The sequence below is a fragment of the Balaenoptera acutorostrata genome, chromosome 21, assembly GCF_949987535.1.
Source record: "Balaenoptera acutorostrata chromosome 21, mBalAcu1.1, whole genome shotgun sequence".
NCBI classification, from domain to species: Eukaryota; Metazoa; Chordata; class Mammalia; order Artiodactyla; family Balaenopteridae; genus Balaenoptera; species Balaenoptera acutorostrata.
Window position 1 is genome coordinate 8266440 of NC_080084.1, and position 21639 is coordinate 8288078.

At 36.1% G+C, this 21639-nt stretch overlaps 1 protein-coding gene across 1 annotated transcript in view; it reads right to left on the minus strand.

The window, feature by feature from the left end:
* ADAM2 (ADAM metallopeptidase domain 2) overlaps positions 1 to 21639 on the minus strand; it is a 100553-nt gene that overhangs the window by 64872 nt on the left and 14042 nt on the right. Inside the window, exons 5-7 of the mRNA XM_007178418.2 lie at positions 17936 to 18012; positions 14243 to 14411; positions 9105 to 9161 (exon numbers count right to left, since the gene is read on the minus strand). Coding sequence (XP_007178480.1) covers positions 9105 to 9161; positions 14243 to 14411; positions 17936 to 18012 — 303 coding nt within the window. The remainder of the gene's footprint in view (positions 1 to 9104; positions 9162 to 14242; positions 14412 to 17935; positions 18013 to 21639) is intronic.

The following is a 21639-nucleotide window of genomic DNA, read 5'->3' on the forward strand; positions in this document are numbered from 1 at the left end:
AAACTGTCAAAAATTAAATATAAGGAAAACATATTAAAGGCAGCAAGGGAAAAAAAACAAATAACACACAAGGGAATCCCCATAAGGTTAACATCTGATCTATCAGCAGAAACTCTGCAAGCCAGAAGGGAGTGGCAGGATATACTTAAAGTCATGAAGGAGAAAAACCTACAACCAAGATTACTCTACCCAGCAAGGATCTCATTCAGATTCGATGGAGAAATTAAAACCTTTACAGACAAGCAAAAGCTGAGAGAGTTCAGCACCACCAAACCAGCTTTACAACAAATGCTAAAGGAACTTCTCTAGGCAAGACACACAAGAGAAGGAAAACACCTACAATAACAAACTCAATACATTTAAGAAAATGGGAATAGGAACATACATATCGATAATTACCTTGAATGTAAATGGATTAAATGCTCCCACCAAAAGACACAGGCTGGCTGAATGGATACAAAAACAAGACCCATATATATGCTGTCTACAAGAGACCCACTTCAGACCTAGAGACACATACAGAATGAAACTGAGGGGATGGAAAAAGATATTCCATGCAAATGGAAATCAAAAGAAAGCTGGAGTAGCAATTCTCATATCAGACAAAATAGACTTTAAAATAAAGACTATTACAAGAGACAAAGAAGGACACTATATAATGATCAAGGGATCGATCCAAGAGGAAGGTATAACAATTGTAAATATTTATGCACCCAATATAGGAGCACCTCAATACATAAGGCAAATACTAACAGCCATAAAAGGGGAAATCGACAGCAACACAATCATAGTAGGGGACTTTAACACCCCACTTTCACCAATGGACAGATCATCCAAAATGAAAATAAATAAGGAAACACAAGCTTTAAATGATACATTAAACAATATGGACTTAATTGATATTTATAGGACATTCCATCCAAAAACAACAGATTACACATTTTTCTCAAGTGCTCATGGAACATTCTCCAGGATAGATCATATCTTGGGTCACACACAAATCAAGCCTTGGTAAATTTAAGAAAATTGAAATCGTATCAAGTATCTTTTCCGACCACAACGCTATGAGACTAGATATCAATTACAGGAAAAGATCTGTAAAAAATACAAACACATGGAGGCTACACAATACATTACTTAATAACGAAGTGATTACTGAAGAAATCAAAGGGGAAATCAAAAAATACCTAGAAACAAATGACAACGGAGATACGACGACCCAAAACCTATGGGACGCAGCAAAAGCAGTGCTAAGAGGGAAGTTTATAGCAATACAAGCCTACCTCAAGAAACAGGAAACATCTCGAATAAACAACCTAACCTTGCACCTAAAGCAATTAGAGAAAGAAGAACAAAAAAACCCCAAAGCCAGCAGAAGGAAAGAAATTATAAAGATCAGGTCAGAAATAAATGAAAAAGAAATGAAGGAAACAATAGCAAAAATCAATGAAACTAAAAGCTGGTTCTTTGAGAAGATAAACAAAATTGATAAACCATTAGCCAGACTCATCAAGAGAAAAAGGGAGAAGACTCAGATCAATAGAATTAGAAATGAAAAAGGAGAAGTAACCACTGACACTGCAGAAATACAAATGATCATGAGAGATTACTACAAGCAACTCTACGCCAATAAAATGGGCAACCTGGAAGAAATGGACAGATTCTTAGAAATGCACAACCTACCGAGACTGAACCAGGAAGAAATAGAAAATATGAACAGACCAGTCACAAGCACTGAAATTGAAACTGCGATTAAAAATCTTCCAACACACAAAAGCCCAGGACCAGATGGCTTCACAGACGAATTCTATCAAACATTTAGAGAAGAGCTAACACCTATCCTTCTCAAACTCTTCCAAAATATTGCAGAGGGAGGAACACTCCTCAACTCATTCTATGAGGCCACCATCACCCTGATACCAAAACCAGACAAAGATGTCACAAAGAAAGAAAACTACAGGCCAATATCACTGATGAACATAGATGCAAAAATCCTCAACAAAATACTAGCAAACAGAATCCAACAGCACATTAAAAGGATCATACACCATGATCAAGTGGGGTTTATCCCAGGAATGCAAGGATTCTTCAATATACGCAAATCAATCAATGTGATACACCATATTAACAAATTGAAGGAGAAAAACCATATGATCATCTCAATAGATGCAGAGAAAGCTTTCGACAAAATTCAACACCCATTTATGATAAAAGCCCTGCAGAAAGTAGGCATAGAGGGAACCTACCTCAACATAATAAAGGCCATATATGACAAACCCACAGCCAACATTGTCCTCAATGGTGAAAAACTGAAACCATTTCCACTAAGATCAGGAACAAGACAAGGTTGCCCACTCTCACCACTATTATTCAACATAGTTTTGGAAGTGTTAGCCACAGCAATCAGAGAAGAAAAAGAAATAAAAGGAATCCAAATCGGAAAAGAAGAAGTAAAGCTGTCACTGTTTGCAGATGACATGATACTATACATAGAGAATCCTAAAGATGCTACCAGAAAACTACTAGAGCTAATCAATGAATTTGGTAAAGTAGCAGGATACAAAATTAATGCACAGAAATCTCTTGCATTCCTATATACTAATGATGAAAAATCTGAAAGTGAAATAAAGAAAACACTCCCATTTACCACTGCAACAAAAAGAATAAAATATCTAGGAATAAACCTACCTAAGGAGACAAAAGACCTGTATGCAGAAAATTATAGGACACTGATGAAAGAAATTTAAGGTGATACAAATAGATGGAGAGATATACCATGTTCTTGGATTGGAAGAATCAACATTGTGAAAATGACTCTACTACCCAAAGCAATCTACAGATTCAATACAATCCCTATCAAACTACCACTAGCATTTTTCACAGAACTAGAACAAAAAATTTCACAATTTGTATGGAGACACAAAAGACCCTGAATAGCCAAAGCAATCTTGAGAACGAACAATGGAGCTGGAGGAATCAGGCTCCCTGACTTCAGACTATATTACAAAGCTTCAGTAATCAAGACAGTTTGGTACTGGCACAAAAACAGAAATATAGATCAATGGAACAGGATAGAAAGCCCAGAGATAAGCCCATGCACATATGGTCACCTTATCTTTGATAAAGGAGGCAAGCATATACAGTGGAGAAAAGACAGCCTCTTCAATAAGTGGTGCTGGGAAAATTGGACAGGTACATGTAAAAGTATGAAATTAGAACACTCCCTGACACCATACACGAAAATAAACTCAAAATGGATTAAAGACCTAAGTGTAAGGCCAGACACTATCAAACTCTTAGAGGAAAACATAGGCAGAACACTCTATGACATACATCACAGCAAGATCCTTTTTGACCCAGCTCCTAGAGAAATGGAAATAAAAACACAAATAGACAAATGGGACCTAATGAAACTTAAAAGCTTTTGCACAGCAAAGGAAACCATAAACAAGACCAAAAGACAACCCTCAGAATGGGAGAAAATATTTGCAAATGAAGCAACTGACAAAGGATTAATCTCCAAGATTTACAAGCAGCTCATGCAGCTCAATAACAAAAAAACAAACAACCCAATCCAAAAATGGGCAGAAGACCTAACCAGACATTTCTCCAAAGAAGATATACAGATTGCCAACAGACACATGAAAGAATGCTCAACATCATTAATCATTAGAGAAATGCAAATCAAAACTACAATGAGGTATCATCTCACACCAGTCAGAATGGCCATCATCAAAATATCTAGAAACAATAAATGCTGGAGAGGGTGTGGAGAAAAGGGAACACTCTTGCACTGTTGGTGGGAATGTAAATTGATACAGCCACTATGGAGAACAGTATGGAGGTTCCTTAAAAAACTGAAAATAGAACTACCATATGACCCAGCAATCCCACTACTGGGCATATACCCTGAGAAAACCATAATTCAGAAAGAGTCATGTACCAAAATATTCATTGCAGCTCTGTTTACAATAGCCAGGACATGGAAGCAACCTAGGTGTCCATCATCGGATGAATGGATAAAGAAGATGTGGCACATATATACAATGGAATATTACTCAGCCATAAAAAGAAATGAAATGGAGGTATTTGTAATGAGGTGGATGGAGTTAGAGTCTGTCATACAGAGTGAAGTAAGTCAGAAAGAGAAAAACAAATACAGTATGCTAACACATATATATGGATTCTATGGAAAAAAAAAAAAGGTCATGAAGAACCTAGTGGCAAGACAGTAATAAAGACACAGACCTACTAGAGAATGGACTTGAGGATATGGGGAGTGGGAGGGGTGAGATGTGACAGGGTGAGAGAGTGTCATGGACATATATACACTACCAAATGTAAAATAGATAGCTAGTGGGAAGCAGCCGCATAGCACAGGGAGATGAGCTCGGTGCTTTGTGACCACCTAGAGGGGTGGGATAGGGAGGGTGGGAGGGAGGGAGATGCAAGTGGGAAGAGATATGGGAACATATGTATATGTATAACTGATTCACTTTGTTATAAAGCAGAAACTAACACACCATTGTAAAGCAATTATACTTCAATAAAGATGTTTTTAAAAAAAGAAAATATAATAACTAAAATTATATAAGCTCACTAGCAGAAAGAATAAATAAAAATAATAATGTATCAATAGAAATTATTCAACATAAAGAACAGAAAGGAAAAACAAGAAAGAAGTAAAGTGAACAGAATCTCAGACACCTGTTTGACACCATAACGCAAATACACATTACATAATGAGCATCTTAGAAGGAGAGGAGAGATAGAAATGATCAAAAAACAAAACAAAACAAAACAAACAAAAACAAAAAAACAAAACTTGAGTAAATAATAGCTAAAAACTCCCAAACAATGAAAATCTCTAACCTACACAGTACTTAGGCTCAACAAACTTCAAGTAAGATAAAATCAAAGACAATCACACATAGACACGTCATAGTTAAGTTACTGGACAACAGCCACAAGGAGAAAATCTTTATACTGAGAAGAAAAAAATGGTACATCACCTATAGGAGAGACACAGCAAGGTTCAGAGCTGACTTCTCATTAGAATCAATGGAGGCCAGGTGGGGTTACAAATTCAAAGTGCTACTACAAAATACTCTCAATCAAGAATTCTATACTCAGCAAAACCATTCTTCATAAGTAAAGGCAACAGAAAGCCATTCTCAAATTTTAAAGAGAGAGAGAGAGAGAGAGATAAATCAGTGATAGCAGAGCTGCTCTGACAGAAATAATAAGGCAAGAAATGATAATAATCAGGAAATTCTCAGGTTGAAAAGATGACACAAAACAGTGACTCATAGCTACATAAGTATAATAAAGAACATTGGTACTAGCAATAACAAAGTATAAAACAATAAATATCTTGTCTTTTCTTCTCTAAAATCAGTTTAAAAAAACTTGCAAAAGACAGTAATTTATCCTCTTTTTTTTTTCTTTTTGGGCCAAGCGGCTTGTGGGATCTTAGTTCCCCGACCAGGGATTGAACCTGGGCCCCCGGCAGTAAAAAAGCCTGCATCCTAACCACCGGGCCGTCAAGGAATTCCCACAAAAGACAATAATTTAAATTTCAAGAAAGGGTGGTATAAACTCATCTCTCCCTCTTCCTCCAAGCTGATGAAAATTATAAAAAAGTATAAACCCTGAAATAACATAAAAAAATCATAGGAAGTCTCTAAAAGGTGGAAGCAAGAAGGTACCTGTACAGGTATGCTAGGAATGGAAGAACAATATAGCACCTCAGCAATTCCCAACACCCCATCCAGTGGCAAAAGAGTAGTCCAGGTAGAAGTGGAATGAGAAACCCATTAACACTGTGGTGCCTAGAGTAGTAACCTCTGCCCCACAGCATGGAACGTCTCATTAACGAGCTTGAGACAACAGGTGGCCTGGACCAGGAAACAGCCATTTGGTCCTGTTGGCAGTATCAGCAGGGAAGAGTGAAACTCTTCTGACAAAATAGCTCCACCCCCACAGGCTTGATGTCTCCTGTACCTACCTAGAAACACTAGGCAGAATGACCCTGGGAAGTAACTCCCATCCACACAAACAGTACTAGTGTCCCACTGGCACTGGATGGACCAGGGAGACACTTTCCACCTGCACAGGCCCACCATCTACAATATTCCACTCAGAGGCCATAGGAGGAGACAGGGGAAGGTCCTTCCACTCCTGCAGGCGGGACAGGCAAGTATCACTGAGACCCGCAGAAACAGCGACTGAACCAAGAAGGCCAAAACAGCATTACGAAGGCTCTGAGAACTTTTGTCATTGAATTCAACCCATATAACTTGGTCAGGACTTATGTGCTACAACTAAGGAGTCTGAATGAACAATATAAAAGATTTAAGTAGAATGAAGAACTGCATAACATAATAGTCAAAATTTCCAGAAAGCAACTGAAAACCATTTGCCATACTAAGAACCAGGAAAATCACAACTTGAGGGAGAAAAGTCAGTCAATGCATGTCAACACCAAAGTACATCACTTGTTAGAATTATCTGACAAAGATTTTAAAGTAGCCTTTGTAAAATGATGGCAACAAATAATTAAAAATATCCTTCATGGGGAGTGAAGTCAGCAAAATGGAGAACTAGAAAACACCAAGCCTTTGTTTTTCTCTGGAAACATCAAAAGACAACCAGAAACTGGCTGAAATAACCTCATTGGGGTCTCCAGAAAACCTCAGGAAAACATTCAAAGGTCTACAAATGTCCAAACAAGAAAAAAAATCTTGAAAATGACAGGAAATTTTGTGGTGTTTTTACTCCCCTATGCCCTATTCCCTTCCCCAGTGTGGCATGGTTTAATCTGGAGGAAATGGTAGTCTGTTTCACAATTCCTTCCATTATACCAGGTGGAGCAGAGAAGACCTTATCTGCAATGTTCTAACCTGTCTGGAAGGTGCCTGAATGGCTGTTTTCCATGTCACCTGCTTATTTTTTCAAATGCTGAATTTTCAACAAAAATCACAAGGTGTCTTAGTCAGTTTGGGCTGCCCTAACAAAAACACCATAGACTGGGTGCTCAAACAACAAACATTATTTCTCACAGTTCTGGAGGCCAGGAAGTTTAAAGATTAGGTTTCCAGCATGCCCTGTGTCTGATGAGAACATGCTCCCTGGTTCAGAGATGGCCATCTTGCCATCTTCCTGCTCTGTCCTCACATGGTAGAAGAGGTGAGGGAGCTCTTTGGCCTCTCTTTTATAAGGGCACTAATCCCATTCATGAGGGCTCCACCTTCATGACCTAAGCCACTCCCAAAGGCTCCACTTCCCAATACCATCACTATGCATTAGTATAAATTTTAGAGGAACAGAAACATTCAGTCTATGTTACAAGGCAAACAAAGAAAAAAAGCATGGCCCAAATGAAGGAAATAAATTGGCAGAAACCATTCCTGAGGACGTAGAGACGTACTAGACAAAGTCTTTAAAACAACTGTCTAAAATATGCTCAAAGAGCTAAAGGAAAACAAAAAGAATGAAGGGAAGTCGGGAAAATGATATATGACTAAAATGAAAATATCAACAAAGATATATAAATTATAAAAAGAAACCAAACAGAAATTCTGGCATTGAAAAATGCGATAACTGAACTGAAAATTGAGTAGAAGGATTCAACAGCAGATTTAAAGGGGCAGCAGAAAGAAGCAGTAAACTTGAGAATAGGATAACTGAAATTATTGAGTCTGAGAACCAGAAAGAAAAAAAAGGAGGGACTTGTGGGATACCATTATGCAGAACAATATATGACTTAAGGGAATCCCAGGAGAAGAGAGATTATTTAAAGACATAATGGTCAAAAGCTTGCCAGATCTGATGAACCACATGAACACACAAATCCTTGAGCTTAAATTTTAAGAAGGATAAAGCCAAAGAGACCCACACCAAGACAAATTATAATCAAACTGTCAAAAGCTAAAGAGAATATTAATATTGAAGACAGCAAGAGAAAAATAACTAAACACATAAAAGGGGTGATAATAAGATTACTAGCCAATTTCTTAGCAAAAACTTTAGAGGCCAGAAGACAAGGGGATGATATATTTAAAGTGCAGAATGCAAAATGAAACAGGTACTTTGGAATACAGCCTGGCAGTTTCTCACAAAAAAATCAAACAAAAAAAACATACTGTTACCATATGATGCAGCAATCGTGTTGCTTGATATTTACCCAAAGGAGTTAAAATATGTCAATACAAAAACCTGTGAATGGGGGCTTCCCTGGTTGTGCAGTGGTTGAGAGTCTGCCTGCCAATGCAGGGGACACAGGTTCGAGCCCTGGTCTGGGAAGATCCCACATGCCGCGGAGCGACTAGGCCCGTGAGCCACAGTTGCTGAGCCTGTGCATCCGGAGCCTGTGCTCCGCAACAAGGGAGGCCTCAATAGTGAGAGGCCCGCGCACCACGATGAAGAGTGGCCTCCACTCGCCGCAACTAGAGAAAGCCCTCGCACAGAAACGAAGACCCAACACAGCCATAAATAAATAAATAAATAAATAAATAAATAAATAAAATGAAAACCTGTGAATGGATGTTTATAGCAGCCTGATTCATCTGCCAAAATGTGGAAGCAACCAAGATGTCCTTTAGTAGATGAATGGATAAATAAACTGTGGTACATACAGACAATACAATATTGCTCAGTACTAAAAAGAAATCAGCTCTCAAGCCATGATAAGGCATGTAGTAAAGTTAAATGCATGTTACCAAGGTAAAGAAGCCAATATGTAACTGCTACATACTGTACATTTCAACTATATGATCTTCTGAAAAAGGCAAAATTATGGAGACAGTAAAAAGGTCAAAGGTTATTAGACATTATAGGTATGGGAATGATGAATAAAAATTACTAAGAAACTATTTTATAGGTAACAGATGTTTTAATATGTTAATTATATAAAATTAAAAATAAACTAATAGAGATTTGATTTCCAATTTACTACTGATACTAGTAAATTAAATTCATTAAGGCAGAGATAGAGCGAAAATTATTATTTATTGTCCTGTGTTAAAAATTTATTCCAACACTTTTTATAAACTCCCATTGCTAATATAAATTAACATAAGCCAAATAAATGAAAGTATACTTACTAAATTTTTTTCAACTACAACATGCATTTCTATATACTGAGAGAAGTCTGCAAGTGGCTGAAAAAGAATCACAAACTTTAGATAAAAATTGAAGAATCATTTAATTATTTTAAGTAATATACTACTTCACAAATTCAACACTGAAAATTCAATTTTCTATATGAAAATAGAAATCATTTTCAGAATATTGCCTTTGTCATGTCTTTCACACCTGATCAATCACTTAATTTATTCAGAAAATAACTTTCCTCTACCTTCCATTCTCCATATTCTCACTGGTACTGGGCTACTCATATGATTCTCTTCCCTGAGGAAATTCTTCCCTTGACTTGCCATTATGTGTGTATTTATGTTCGTTTAATGATTCCATTATACATTATTATGCTGTATGATTTTATCTATGGCCTTGAAAGAGTAGGGGCCCATCTCTGTGTTTAGAGGGGTGGGATTTCATCTGAAGGATAAAGTTAATCCTTGTATAAATCACCGCAGAAAAAAGTGAGCAACAGAGAAACAAAATGACTGGGTTTCTTAAACTGCACCATAGATATCTCAGGATATCTGGTTATGATGTCATTCAACTAGACCACAGTGGTTAAATTAGGCACAAATGTGAGGCCCGATGGGCTTATGATCTGTGTGACTTACACTCTGCCAACAAGTAATAATTGTTGTAACTACGTTTAATAAAATATTACTTATGTTCATCATTATTTTTACATGACGTTAACCTAGGAGGAATGCACTAGGGAAAACTTGGAAGACAGTCTTTGTGGGCACTTTAAGACTGTAGTGCAGTTAACTCAAAATGGTTTGTTACTAAAATAGCATACCATGTATAAGCACTGGACAAATATATAGAAGCAGAAAAGGAGGATCAAATTTCAAAAATTGATAAAACTTTTATTATGCGTATTTTAATGTCTGAATTTTTTTCTTTTTACACTGGTATTTAATACTTCGAAAGTTCAAAACTATCACACTGGGCTTCCCTGGTGGCGCAGTGGTTGAGAATCCGCCTGCCAATGCAGGGGACACGGATTCGAGCCCTGGTCTGGGAGGATCCCACATGCCACGGAGCAACTAGGCCCGTGAGCCACAATTACTGAGCCTGCGCATCTGGAGCCTGTGCTCCGCAACAAGAGAGGCCACGATAGTGAGAGCCCCGCGCACCGCGATGAAGAGTGGCCCCCGCTTGCCACAACTAGAGAAAGCCCTCGCACAGAAACGAAGACCCAACACAGCCATAAAATAAATAAATAAATAAATAAATAAATATTAAAAAAAAAAACTATCACATTTTAGTTAAACCATTTTCCTTAACATAAAGAGGAGCAATAAAGAGGGAAAAACAAATCTAGTATTTAGCAGAGAAAAGTGAAGATTATAGTAATTTAAAGGAAAAAAAGTCAATAAGGTCAGTAAGACAAATTTAGGGGTGAATGATCATTCATTTTTTCCCTCCATTTAAAAATTCTCTTTTAAAACCTTGGAGACTTGAGGGTTCTTTTTTTTTTTTTTTTAATGCAAATGAAATCCCCTTATGGTCTAATTGGTTTATTTTCATTTCCATCCAAAAGGAAGCACCGAATGCTTCATGATAGTTTTGCTTATAGGATTCCATCCTTTCATTGAAGTGCCTAAACAAGGAAATGACACTACTTTACTGGAGGAGAAAAATAAACATTTATATTAATTGAAAGTAACAAAATATTAATGCTTTGAGGGATTCAAAGCTATTTCTTTGTTTTAACCAACATAAGTGTTAGTTGACTTACATTTCCTGAACTAATCCTTGTTTATTTTCATCTTTGAGATAGGGATTGATGATATTTATTTGATTATAATTTATTCATTTATTTACTGGACAATAAGCTTTCATGGGGTAAAGATATAGTCCGTTTTAGCAAAATAATTAAAAATTTAAGACAAAGATGCATAAAAGAATGCCAAGAAATCTGTATATTGGGAAGGTGGGCAGGTATTAAGATTTCAGAAGACCTCAAAAGCTATTTTATTTAGTAAAAGAAAGTAGCCAATAAAGAAAACCAATTTCTTGGAAATGTGCTATATAAAGTTGACATCAATTGCATGAAAGTTTGCTTTGGTCAAATAAATACTAAAGAATTGGAGCTAGGGAAGAAGACTGGAGAACACTACTAAATGATCCAATTGCAATATAGTTGGATTAAAAAGTTAAAGTTAAAAGATACCAAAGCCCACTGGTAAGAATATTCAGGAAGTGAGAGGGACATGAAGATGACTATAGATAGATAGATGATAGACGATATAGATAGATAAATAGATAAGTAGGTAGATAGTTAATGTGTGTGTTTGTGTATTTTGTTTAACTTGGGCAGTCATTATGTCCAATGTAAGATAAATTACTCAGAAAAAAATTGGAATGAGAGTGGGAGATCTATAAATCACAGTAGATAAAGCCATGAAAAAATATACAAGACAATATACAAGACAAACAAAAACCTGAGACATAACACAAGAAATATCATTATCTAGAACATGAGTATATAAGGAAAAGTCAGAGAAAGTGAGATAGAAAGTGAAGCAGGAGAATTTTATCAGAGAGTAAAGTGAGTTGAAAATTCCAGAAAGTTTTTATATTATTTCACCATTAACATTATACTTAATGGTGGTGGACTTTCTTCTTAAAATTGGTCCAAGACAAGGATATTCTTCTCACCTATTCAACACCATGCTAACCAGGGCATGTAGGCAATAAAAGAGAAGTTAAAAGCATCATAATTGAAAAGGAAGAACACTATATTTAAGATGACATCATCTTGTACATAGAAAACTACAAAGAGTACAATAAAAAACTAATACCCAATTTAAACAAGTTTGCAGAATATGAAATCAGTATACAAAAGTCAATAATTTCCAAACATGAATAATGAGAAATCCAAATTTGAAATAAAATTTTAAATGTGAAATAGCATTTAAATAACAAAATTTGTAGAGATAAATTTGACATAAGAAGTTTGGCTGACAACTTGAAGACAACTATACAAAAGATTGTGGCAAAAAATTAAAGAAGACCTAAAAACAAAAGACTGTTCAATGTTCATGGATAGGACGAGTTAATATTGTTAAGTGACAATATTTCCAAGATTAATCTACAGAATCAACAGAATCCCAGCTTGCTTTTTCAGGGAATTGAAAATAAGTGAATTTTAAAATTTATTTGGAGATTGATAGTATCAAGAATAGCCAAAACAATCTTGAGAAAGAACATTACTGAAGGATGTACACTTACTAATCCCAAAACTTATTTCAAAGGTATAGTAGTAAAAAAAAAAAAAAAGTGTGGCTCTGGCATAAGAATAGACATAAGATCAATGGAGTATTATTGCAAGTGCAGAAATAATCCCTAACATCTATGGTCAACTGATCTTTGAAAAAAAGGGCCATGAAGATTCAGTGGAACAAACATGAGTCTTTTCAAAAAATGGTGTTGGGAAAACTAGATATGCATATGAAAAATGATGAATTTAGAGATTCCTTCACTCCATACAAAAATTAAATTAAATTGGATCATAAATTGAAATGTAAGGGATTAAAGAATAAAACTTTTGGAGGAAATATGAAATAAATTTTGTAAACCTGGTGTGATGGTTAATTTTTTCTGTGAACTTGCCTGGGTCACAATGCCCAGATTTTTGTTCAAAAATTATTCTGGATGTCTCTGTGAAAATGATTTTGGATAAGATAAACATTTAAATTGGTGGACTTTTAGTGGAGTAGATTATCCCTCATCATATGTGTGGAGCTCATCTGATTAGTTGAAGGCCTTATTAGAGCAAAGACTACCTTGTAAGCAAGAAAGAATCCTTCCAGGTGACTGCCTTTGGACTTGAATACAACTTTTCCCTTGTCTCCAGCCTGCCAGTCTACAGTCTACCCTAAATTCTCTCATTCTCCCTCTCTTTGTGTGTGTGTGTGTGTGTGTGTGTGTGTTTATATCAAATATATATGTGTGTGTATACACACACACCCACACACATATACATATATCCTGTTGGTTCTGTTTCCCTGGAGAAGTGTCTTTCCTGAAAGATACCCTTAGCCACTGTTGGTGCAGAGCTGAGATTGTTGAAAACCAAACCCAGAATCTCATTTTGTGAGTGGATGAACTACAACACAAATTGAATTTCCACACTCACAGGGTGTCTACTGGAAGAAATAAGATCCTAAAAATTGGAATGGGGGTATATGGGAAACTCTGATGAAGCTGGGGTCACTAAATCTCTAAATTCTTTTTTTTATAAATATTTGTTTATTTATTTATTTATTTTGGCTGTGTTGGGTCTTCGTTGCTGCGCGCGGGCTTTCTCTAGTTGTGGCGGGTGGGGGCTACTCTTAGTTGTTGTGCACAGGCTTCTCATTGTGGTGGCTTCTGCTGTTGTGGAGCATGGGCTCTAGGCATGCGGGCTTCAGTAGCTGTGGCACACGGGTTCAGTAGTTGTGGCTCGTGGGCTCTAGAGCTCAGGCTCAGTAGCTGTGGCACACGGGCTTAGTTGCTCCATGGCACGTGGGATCTTCCCAGACCAGGGATTGAAACCATGTCCCCTGCATTGGCAGGTGGATTCCTAACTACTGTACCACCAGGGAAGTCCCTAAACTTCTAAATTCTGATGAGTCTTCTTTGCCAGTAGAAGCAAAAAAAAAAAAATATCTATCTATCTATCTATCTATCTCCTGGATAAGGATATAAGGAAAATATAATGGCCTACCCTGAGGCAGTTGCCTTAAAAGACACTAGTGATTCTTCTCAGGATCCTAGGTAAGCATCTTCAATGTTTGTGTGAATGTCACTTATGTTTATTATATCAAAACTTTGATATAACGGATATGGAGAAAGGAGAGCATCTACAGACAACAAAGGTCTGGATCACAGGGAAAAATGCCACTAACAGCAGAAAATGCCATCTTGGTGTTCTGGAAAACTGAATGACTACTTTTAAGACTTACAATATGTTATGAAGTTTCTGGTATCACTCTCTCTCTCTTTCTCTCTCTCATATACATATGTTAATGTAAATAATTTTTTATCAGAAAAAATACATTGTTTATATTGCTGCATAGTAATAACCATACAGCTTACTCAATTGATCACTTACCTCTACACTTTGTATTTTATAGGGCTTTTCTCTTGACTCAATATCCTTCTCAGCATATAAAGAAGCACCTGTATTCCTATATTTTACTTGATAAATCACATGTTCAAAACCAATTGAAGGCTCCAAGGGCTCAATTCCATAACTTATATTTTCAAATTGTAGTAAGCCCCTACAAATTCCAAAAACTAAGTGAATAAATAAAATAGTTCATTTTTCACAAAGTCAATAAAATGACACAATCAGTTTTTTTTAATAGTATGCAGATTATTTTCATTCTTAGCCTTATGTGGTGAAGTAAGGAAAAGTTACCGAGTGTCCACAAATTTACTGAGTGGAACAGAGTAGTGATACTATTGGTATTTACCAAGCTATTAGTACTCCGTTGTCTCCACATACACTAAAAAATCTTAATTCAGGAGAAGAGTAGGAGACAGTACAAGAGTCTCCATGCTGTGCTTTTCCAATGACAATTTCCCACTATAAGCCATGCCTCACTTTAAAACTTAGCAAAGATCAAGGAAACTAAAAGCTGGTTCTTTGAGAAGATAAATAAAATTGATAAACCTTTAGCCAGACTTATGAAGAAAAAAAAGGGAGAGGAGTCAAATTAATACAACTAGAAATAAAAAGGAGAAGTTGAAACTGACACCATAGAAACACAAAGGATCATAAGAGACTACTACAAGCAATTATATGCCAATAAAATGAACAGCCTAGAAGAAATGGACAAATTCTTAGAAAGATACAACCCTCCAAGACTGAACCAGGAAGAAATAGAAAATATAAACAGACCAATCACAAGTACTGAAATTGAAACAGTGATTTAAAAACTTCCAACAAACAAAAGTCCAGGACCAGATGGCTTCACAGGCGAATTCTATCAAACATTTAGAGAAGAGCTAACACATGTCCTTCTCAAACCATTCCAAAAAATTGCAGAGAAAGGAACACTCAGAAGCTCATTCTATGAGGTCACTATCACCCTGATACCAAAACCAGACAAAGATATCACACACACACACACACACACACACAAATTACAGGTCAATATCACTGATGAACATAGACGCAAAAATCCTCAACAAAATACTAGCTAACCAAATCCAACAACACATTAAAAGAATCACACACCATGATCAAGTGGGATTTATCCCAATGATGCAACGATTCTTCAACATACGTAAACCAATCAGTGTGATACACCACATTAACAAACTGAAGAATAAAAACAATATGATCATCACAATAGATGCAGAAAAGGCTTTTGACAAAATTCAACACCCATATATGATAAAAACTCTCCAGAAAGTGGGCACAGAGGGAACCTACCTCAACATAATAAAGGCCATATACGACAAACCCACAGCAAACATCATTCTCAACAGTGAAAAACTGAAAGCATTTCCTCTAAGATCAGGAGCAAGACAAGGATGTCCAGTCTCTCCACTTTCATTCAACATAGTTTTGGAAGTCCTAGCCATGGCAATCAGAGAAGAAAAATAAATAAAAGGAATACAAATTGGAAAAGAAGTTAAACTGTCTGCAGATGACATGATATTATACATAGAAAATCCTAAAGATGCCACCAGAAAACTACTAGGGCTCATCAATGAATTTGGTAAAGTCACAGGATACAAAATTAATGTGCAGAAATCTGTTGCATTCCTATACACTACTAATGAAAGATCAGAAAGAGAAATTAAGGAAACAATCCCATTTACCATCACATCAAAAAGGATAAAGTACCTAGCAATAAACCTACCTAAGGAGGCAAAAGACCTGTATTCAGACAACTATAAGATACTGATGAAAGAAATCAAAGATGACACAAACAGATGGAGAGATATACCATGTTCTTAGATTGGAACAACCAATATTGTGAAAATGACTATACTACCCAAAGCAATATACAGATTCAATGCAATCTCTGTCAAACTACCAATGGCATTTTTCACAGAACTAGAACAAACAATTCCACAGTTTGTATGAAAACACAAAAGACCCCGAATAGCCAAAGCAATCTTGAGAAAGAAAAACAGACTAGAGGAATCAGGCTCCCTGACTTCAGACTATACTACAAAGGTACAGTAATCAAGACAGTATGGTACTGGCACAATAACACAAATATAGATCAACGGAACAGGCTAGAAAGTCCAGATATAAACCTATGCACCTATGGTCACCTTATCTATGACAAAGGAGGTAAGAATATACAATGGAGAAAAGACAGTCTCTTCAATAAGTGGTGCTGGGAAAACTGGACCGCTACATGGAAAAGAATGAAATTAGAACACTCCCTAACACCATACACAAAAATAAACTCAAAATGGATTAAAGACCTAAATGTAAGATTGGATACTATAAAACTCTTAGAGGAAAACATAGGCAGAACACTCTCTGACATAAATCGAAGCAAGATCTTTTTTTGATCTACCTCCTAGAGTAATGAAAATAAAAACAAAAATAAACAAATGAGACCTAATTAAACTCAAAGGCTTTTACACAGCAAAGGAAACCATCAACAAAACAAAAAGACCATCCACAGAATGGGAGAAAATATTTGCAAATGAAGTGACCGACAAGGGATTAATCTCCAAAATATACAAACAGCTCATACAGCTCAATATCAAAAAAATGAAACAACCCAATCAAAAAATGGGTGGAAGATCTAAATACACATTCCTCCAAAGAAGACATACAGATTGCCAAGAGGCACATGAAAAGGTGCATCACATCACCACTTATTAGAGAAATGCAAATCAAAACTACAATGGGGTATCACTTCACACTGGTCAGAATGGCCATCATCAAAAAATCTACAAGCAATAAATACTGGAGAGGGTGTGGAGAAAAGGGAACCCTCCTACACTATTGGTGGGAACGTAAATTGGTGTTGCCACTATGGAGAACAGTATGGACGTTCCTTAAAAAACTAAAAATAGAGCTACTATATGATCCAGCAATCCTACTCCTGGGTATATATCTGCAGAAAAGCATAATTTGAAAAGATACATGTACCCCAAAGTTCACTGCAGCACTTTTTACAATAGCCAGGACATGGACGCAACCTAAATGTCCATCAACAGAGAAATGGATAAAGAAGATGTGGTACATATATACAATGGAACATTACTCAGCCATAAATACAGAATGAAATAATGCCATTTTTAGCAAAATCGATGGACCTAAAGATTGTCATACTGAGTGAAGTAAGTCAGACAGAGAAAGATAAATATCATATGATATCACTTATATGTGGAATATAAAAAAAAATGGTACAAATGAACCTATTTACAAAACATAAATAGAGTCACAGATGTAGAAAACAAACTTATGGTTACCAAGGGGGGAAGGTGGGGTGGAATGAATTGGGAGATTGGGATTGACATATACACACTACTATATATAAAATAGATAACTGATAAGAACCTACCATATAGCACAGGGAACTCTACTCAATACTCTGTAATGACCTATATATGGGAATAGAATCTAAAAAAGAGTGGGTATATGTATATGTATAACTGATTCACTTTGCTGTACAGCAGAAACTAATAGAACATTGTAAATCAACTATACTCCAATAAAATTAATTTAAAAATAAAAATAAAGCTTCTGATTATAATTTTTCAAATTTGAAAATTATTTCTTAAAAATTCCATTTTTTGTAACCATAAAATTATGTATAACAACCTGAGTCCAGTACATGTGCTAACGATCACCATAGAATTTGGATAACCTTCAATATACCCTTGGTAGTAGCATAAGTTCTGAAAAATAAAGATAAACACATATATTTCTATTAGAATAATTCATGTTAAATGCACTATTCTCAAATACTTAAAACACACACACACACACACACACACACACACACATATATATATATGTATGTGTCAAACACTAATTGTTTCCAAAATGGATTTATAACATCATTAGATGAACATTTGGCTCAATTTTCCAAAACTGTCCCTACATGTCCCAAAGAATAAGTACACTACCATGATTTTTTCTGTTATAAATGAAACATGACAACCCAATCATTAGGATCAAGGTAAAAATCATCAAAAACTTGTTTCTTCAAACTCTTCTGACTTAATTTTTCAAGGTAGATGTAAAAAATAAATAAACCCAAAAGATAATTTTTTCTTTTCAAGATTACTTTAGTATAATGGCAGAGTAGCTTGCATTGGATTAGCCTTCTCATCAATGACAAATGTAGACTCTGAAAAATTATTTTTTAAACTCCAACAACAAAGGCAGGCAAGAAAAGGTGAGAGAAGGAAATCAACAATAGAAAGAGGAAACTGCATTTACTGAGTTTTGTGTTATATTGGTTTTCACCTGAGGGCCTCCCCTTGGCAGGGCAGCACAAAGTAGCAAATGTTCCAACAAAAAACACAATCTTACTGACCCTGAGAACTCTTTAGAGGAAAGAATCACAAGCTCTCCAATGTATCATGGAATATTACCAGTATATGATTTAAAATATTAGATATATGAATAAAAGAAAAATGTGGCCCATAGTCAAAAGAAAAACCAGAAAGAAACTGACTTCAAAATAACACTGGATTTTGGAATTAGTAAATAAATGGATTTAAAACAGATATTAAAAACATGATGAAGAACATAAAGGAAATTTTGGGCATAATAAGGGAAGCAATTAGGAAATTCAGCAGAGAAATAAAATGTTACAAAAATGTCAACTCTAAATTCTAGAACAAAGAAATACATTTAAAATGAAATATACTGGGTATGTTTTACTGACACTGCAGATGGCAAAAAAAAAACAACCCAGTAAAAACAAAAAACAAAAAACAAAAACCCTAGAATACAGATCTATAGAAACCATCGAATCTGAAAGAAACCTGAGAGAAAACAAGCTTTAAAAATGGAATATGGCTGCAGCAACCTGTGGGACAATGTTATCTAAAATACGTTTAATTGGAGGTCCAGAAAAATGGAAAGAGAAAATAGGTATAAAATTATTTGAGGGCTTCCCTGGTGGCGCAGTGGTTGAGAATCTGCCTGCTAATGCAGGGGACACGGGTTCGAGCCCTGGTCTGGGAAGATCCCACATGCCACGGAGCAGCTGGGCCCGTGAGCCACAACTACTGAGCCTGCGCGTCTGGAGCCTGTGCCCCGCAACGGGAGGGGCCGCAATAGTGAAAGGCCCGCGCACCGCGATGAAGAGCGGTCCCCACACCGCGATGAAGAGTGGCCCCCACTTGCCGCAACTAGAGAAAGCCCTCGCACGAACCGAAGACACAACACAGCCAAAAATAAATAAATAAATAAATAAAGTAGCTATAAAATTAAAAAAAAAAAAATTATTTGAAAAAATCATGGCCAAAATTTCCCCAAATTTAGTGAGAAACCACATTTATAGATTGAGGCAGTGAATAAACAAATGGGCAATGGCCACACCATATATAAAAATAGAACTCTGACCTGCAGGAAACCAACCTCTTTACTGACAATAAATAGCTGACTTTGTGGGAAGTCATGCTGCTATCTCCAGTAACAATCCAGGAAGCTAACCAATAACTTATATAGCAATCAGTCCCAATAACAAGGACTTGATTAAAAACTATCAGCTTGTTCTTCTCTGGTGGCGCAGTGGTTGAGAATCTGCCTGCCAATGCAGGGGACACCCGTTCAATCCCTGGTCCAGGACGATCCCACATGCCCAGAGCAACTAAGCCCGTGTGCTACAACTCCTGAGCCTGTGCTCTAGAGCCCGTGAGCCACAACTACTGAGCCTGCGAGCCACAGCTACTGAAGCCCATGCGCCTAGAGCCCGTGCTCCACAGCAAGAGAAGCCACCTCAATGAGAAGCCCGTGCACTGCAACGAAGAGTAACCACAGCTCAACACAACTAGAGGAAGCCCACGCACAGCAACAAAGGCCCAGCACAGCCAAAAATAAATAAATAAAATAAAATTTAAAATTTTAAATAAATAAATATATAAAAAATAAAATAAAAACTTTCAGCTTCCCTAATTTTTGTCCCTGCTTCCACCTTAGAACCAAGGAGAGAAAAGCCAAATAAACACTCCAATCACATAGTTAACCCATCTACAGCAGCCCCCACCAACAACCTTCAATCAGAGCACACCTGAGGTCTTCCCTTCCTTCCACTATAAAGCTTTCCCACTCTTCTGCCTGCCTTTGAGTATCTGCCAAAATGCAAGTGACAGTGGATGACTTCCTTGCTATGAATAGGTAACCTTTGTTTATTCTCATTTGCTTGGTTTTTATTTATTTCCACAAGACCTAAGGAACCAATCATATAATAAACTGCTGAAAACCAAAAATGAAGAGGACATCTTGAAATAAACCAGAGAAAAGTAACACATAACATTCATAGGAGTAGTGATGTAAATAATGGTACTTCTTTACATATATACACACACACACACACACACACACACACACATATGTAAGGAGGCAGGACACAATGAACAAAAAAAAAATGCTGAGAGAGAAAAAAAACCCTGGCACTTAAAATTATATATTAAGCAAAATTATTCTTCAAAAATAAAGATATGGAGAGTTAACTTTTGGTATGACATCATGAGGAACTCTATAGATCTGATCCCTAGTGAAACTGATGAAAATAATTAAATGACAATTTAAATCCCCCCAGAAGTGGACATAAGGACAAATAGTCCTAAGAGAAAATAAATAAATAGCCATACAAGAAAATATGAAAAATTCAGTAAGAAAAATGAGAAACAAAATCAAACTAAAGACATTTCCATATAAATGAAAACTTTGAGAATTTGTTGTTAATTGCCCTGCCTTACAAGTAATACTTAAGGAAATTCTTCAGGTTGAAAGCAAGCGATCTCAGATAGTGATTCAAATCCACATAAACATCCAAAGAGAGCTCATACAGGTTATTATGTAATTAAAAAACATAATATAAATGCGTATTTCCCCCTTTTTTCTCTTAACTAATTTAAAAATCAATTGAGTAAAATAATATGAATAGGGCCTATTATTGGGGCCAGGAAATATATTTGCCAATAACAGCATATAGGAGGTGAGTGGAAACAAAGAGGTACTGGGTTAAGGAAATGACTGCAGATAGTAAAGTAATTATAACAATGTACTGTTGGGTTTGTAACATTAATAGATGTAATATGTACAACAATAATACCATAAATGTGAAGGAAGTAGAGTTTTATAGGAGCAATGTTTCTATATATCACTGGAATCAAGGTAATATAAATCTAAATCTGCATCTGATAAGTTAAAATGTGTAAGGTAAGCCCTAGGGAAATCACTAAAAATATGACTCAAAAATATTGAAAAATCATTAAGGAAATTTAAATTCTTCAGTAGAATATATCCAACTAACAGGGAAAAAAAACACTAAAAAGAGAAAAAAG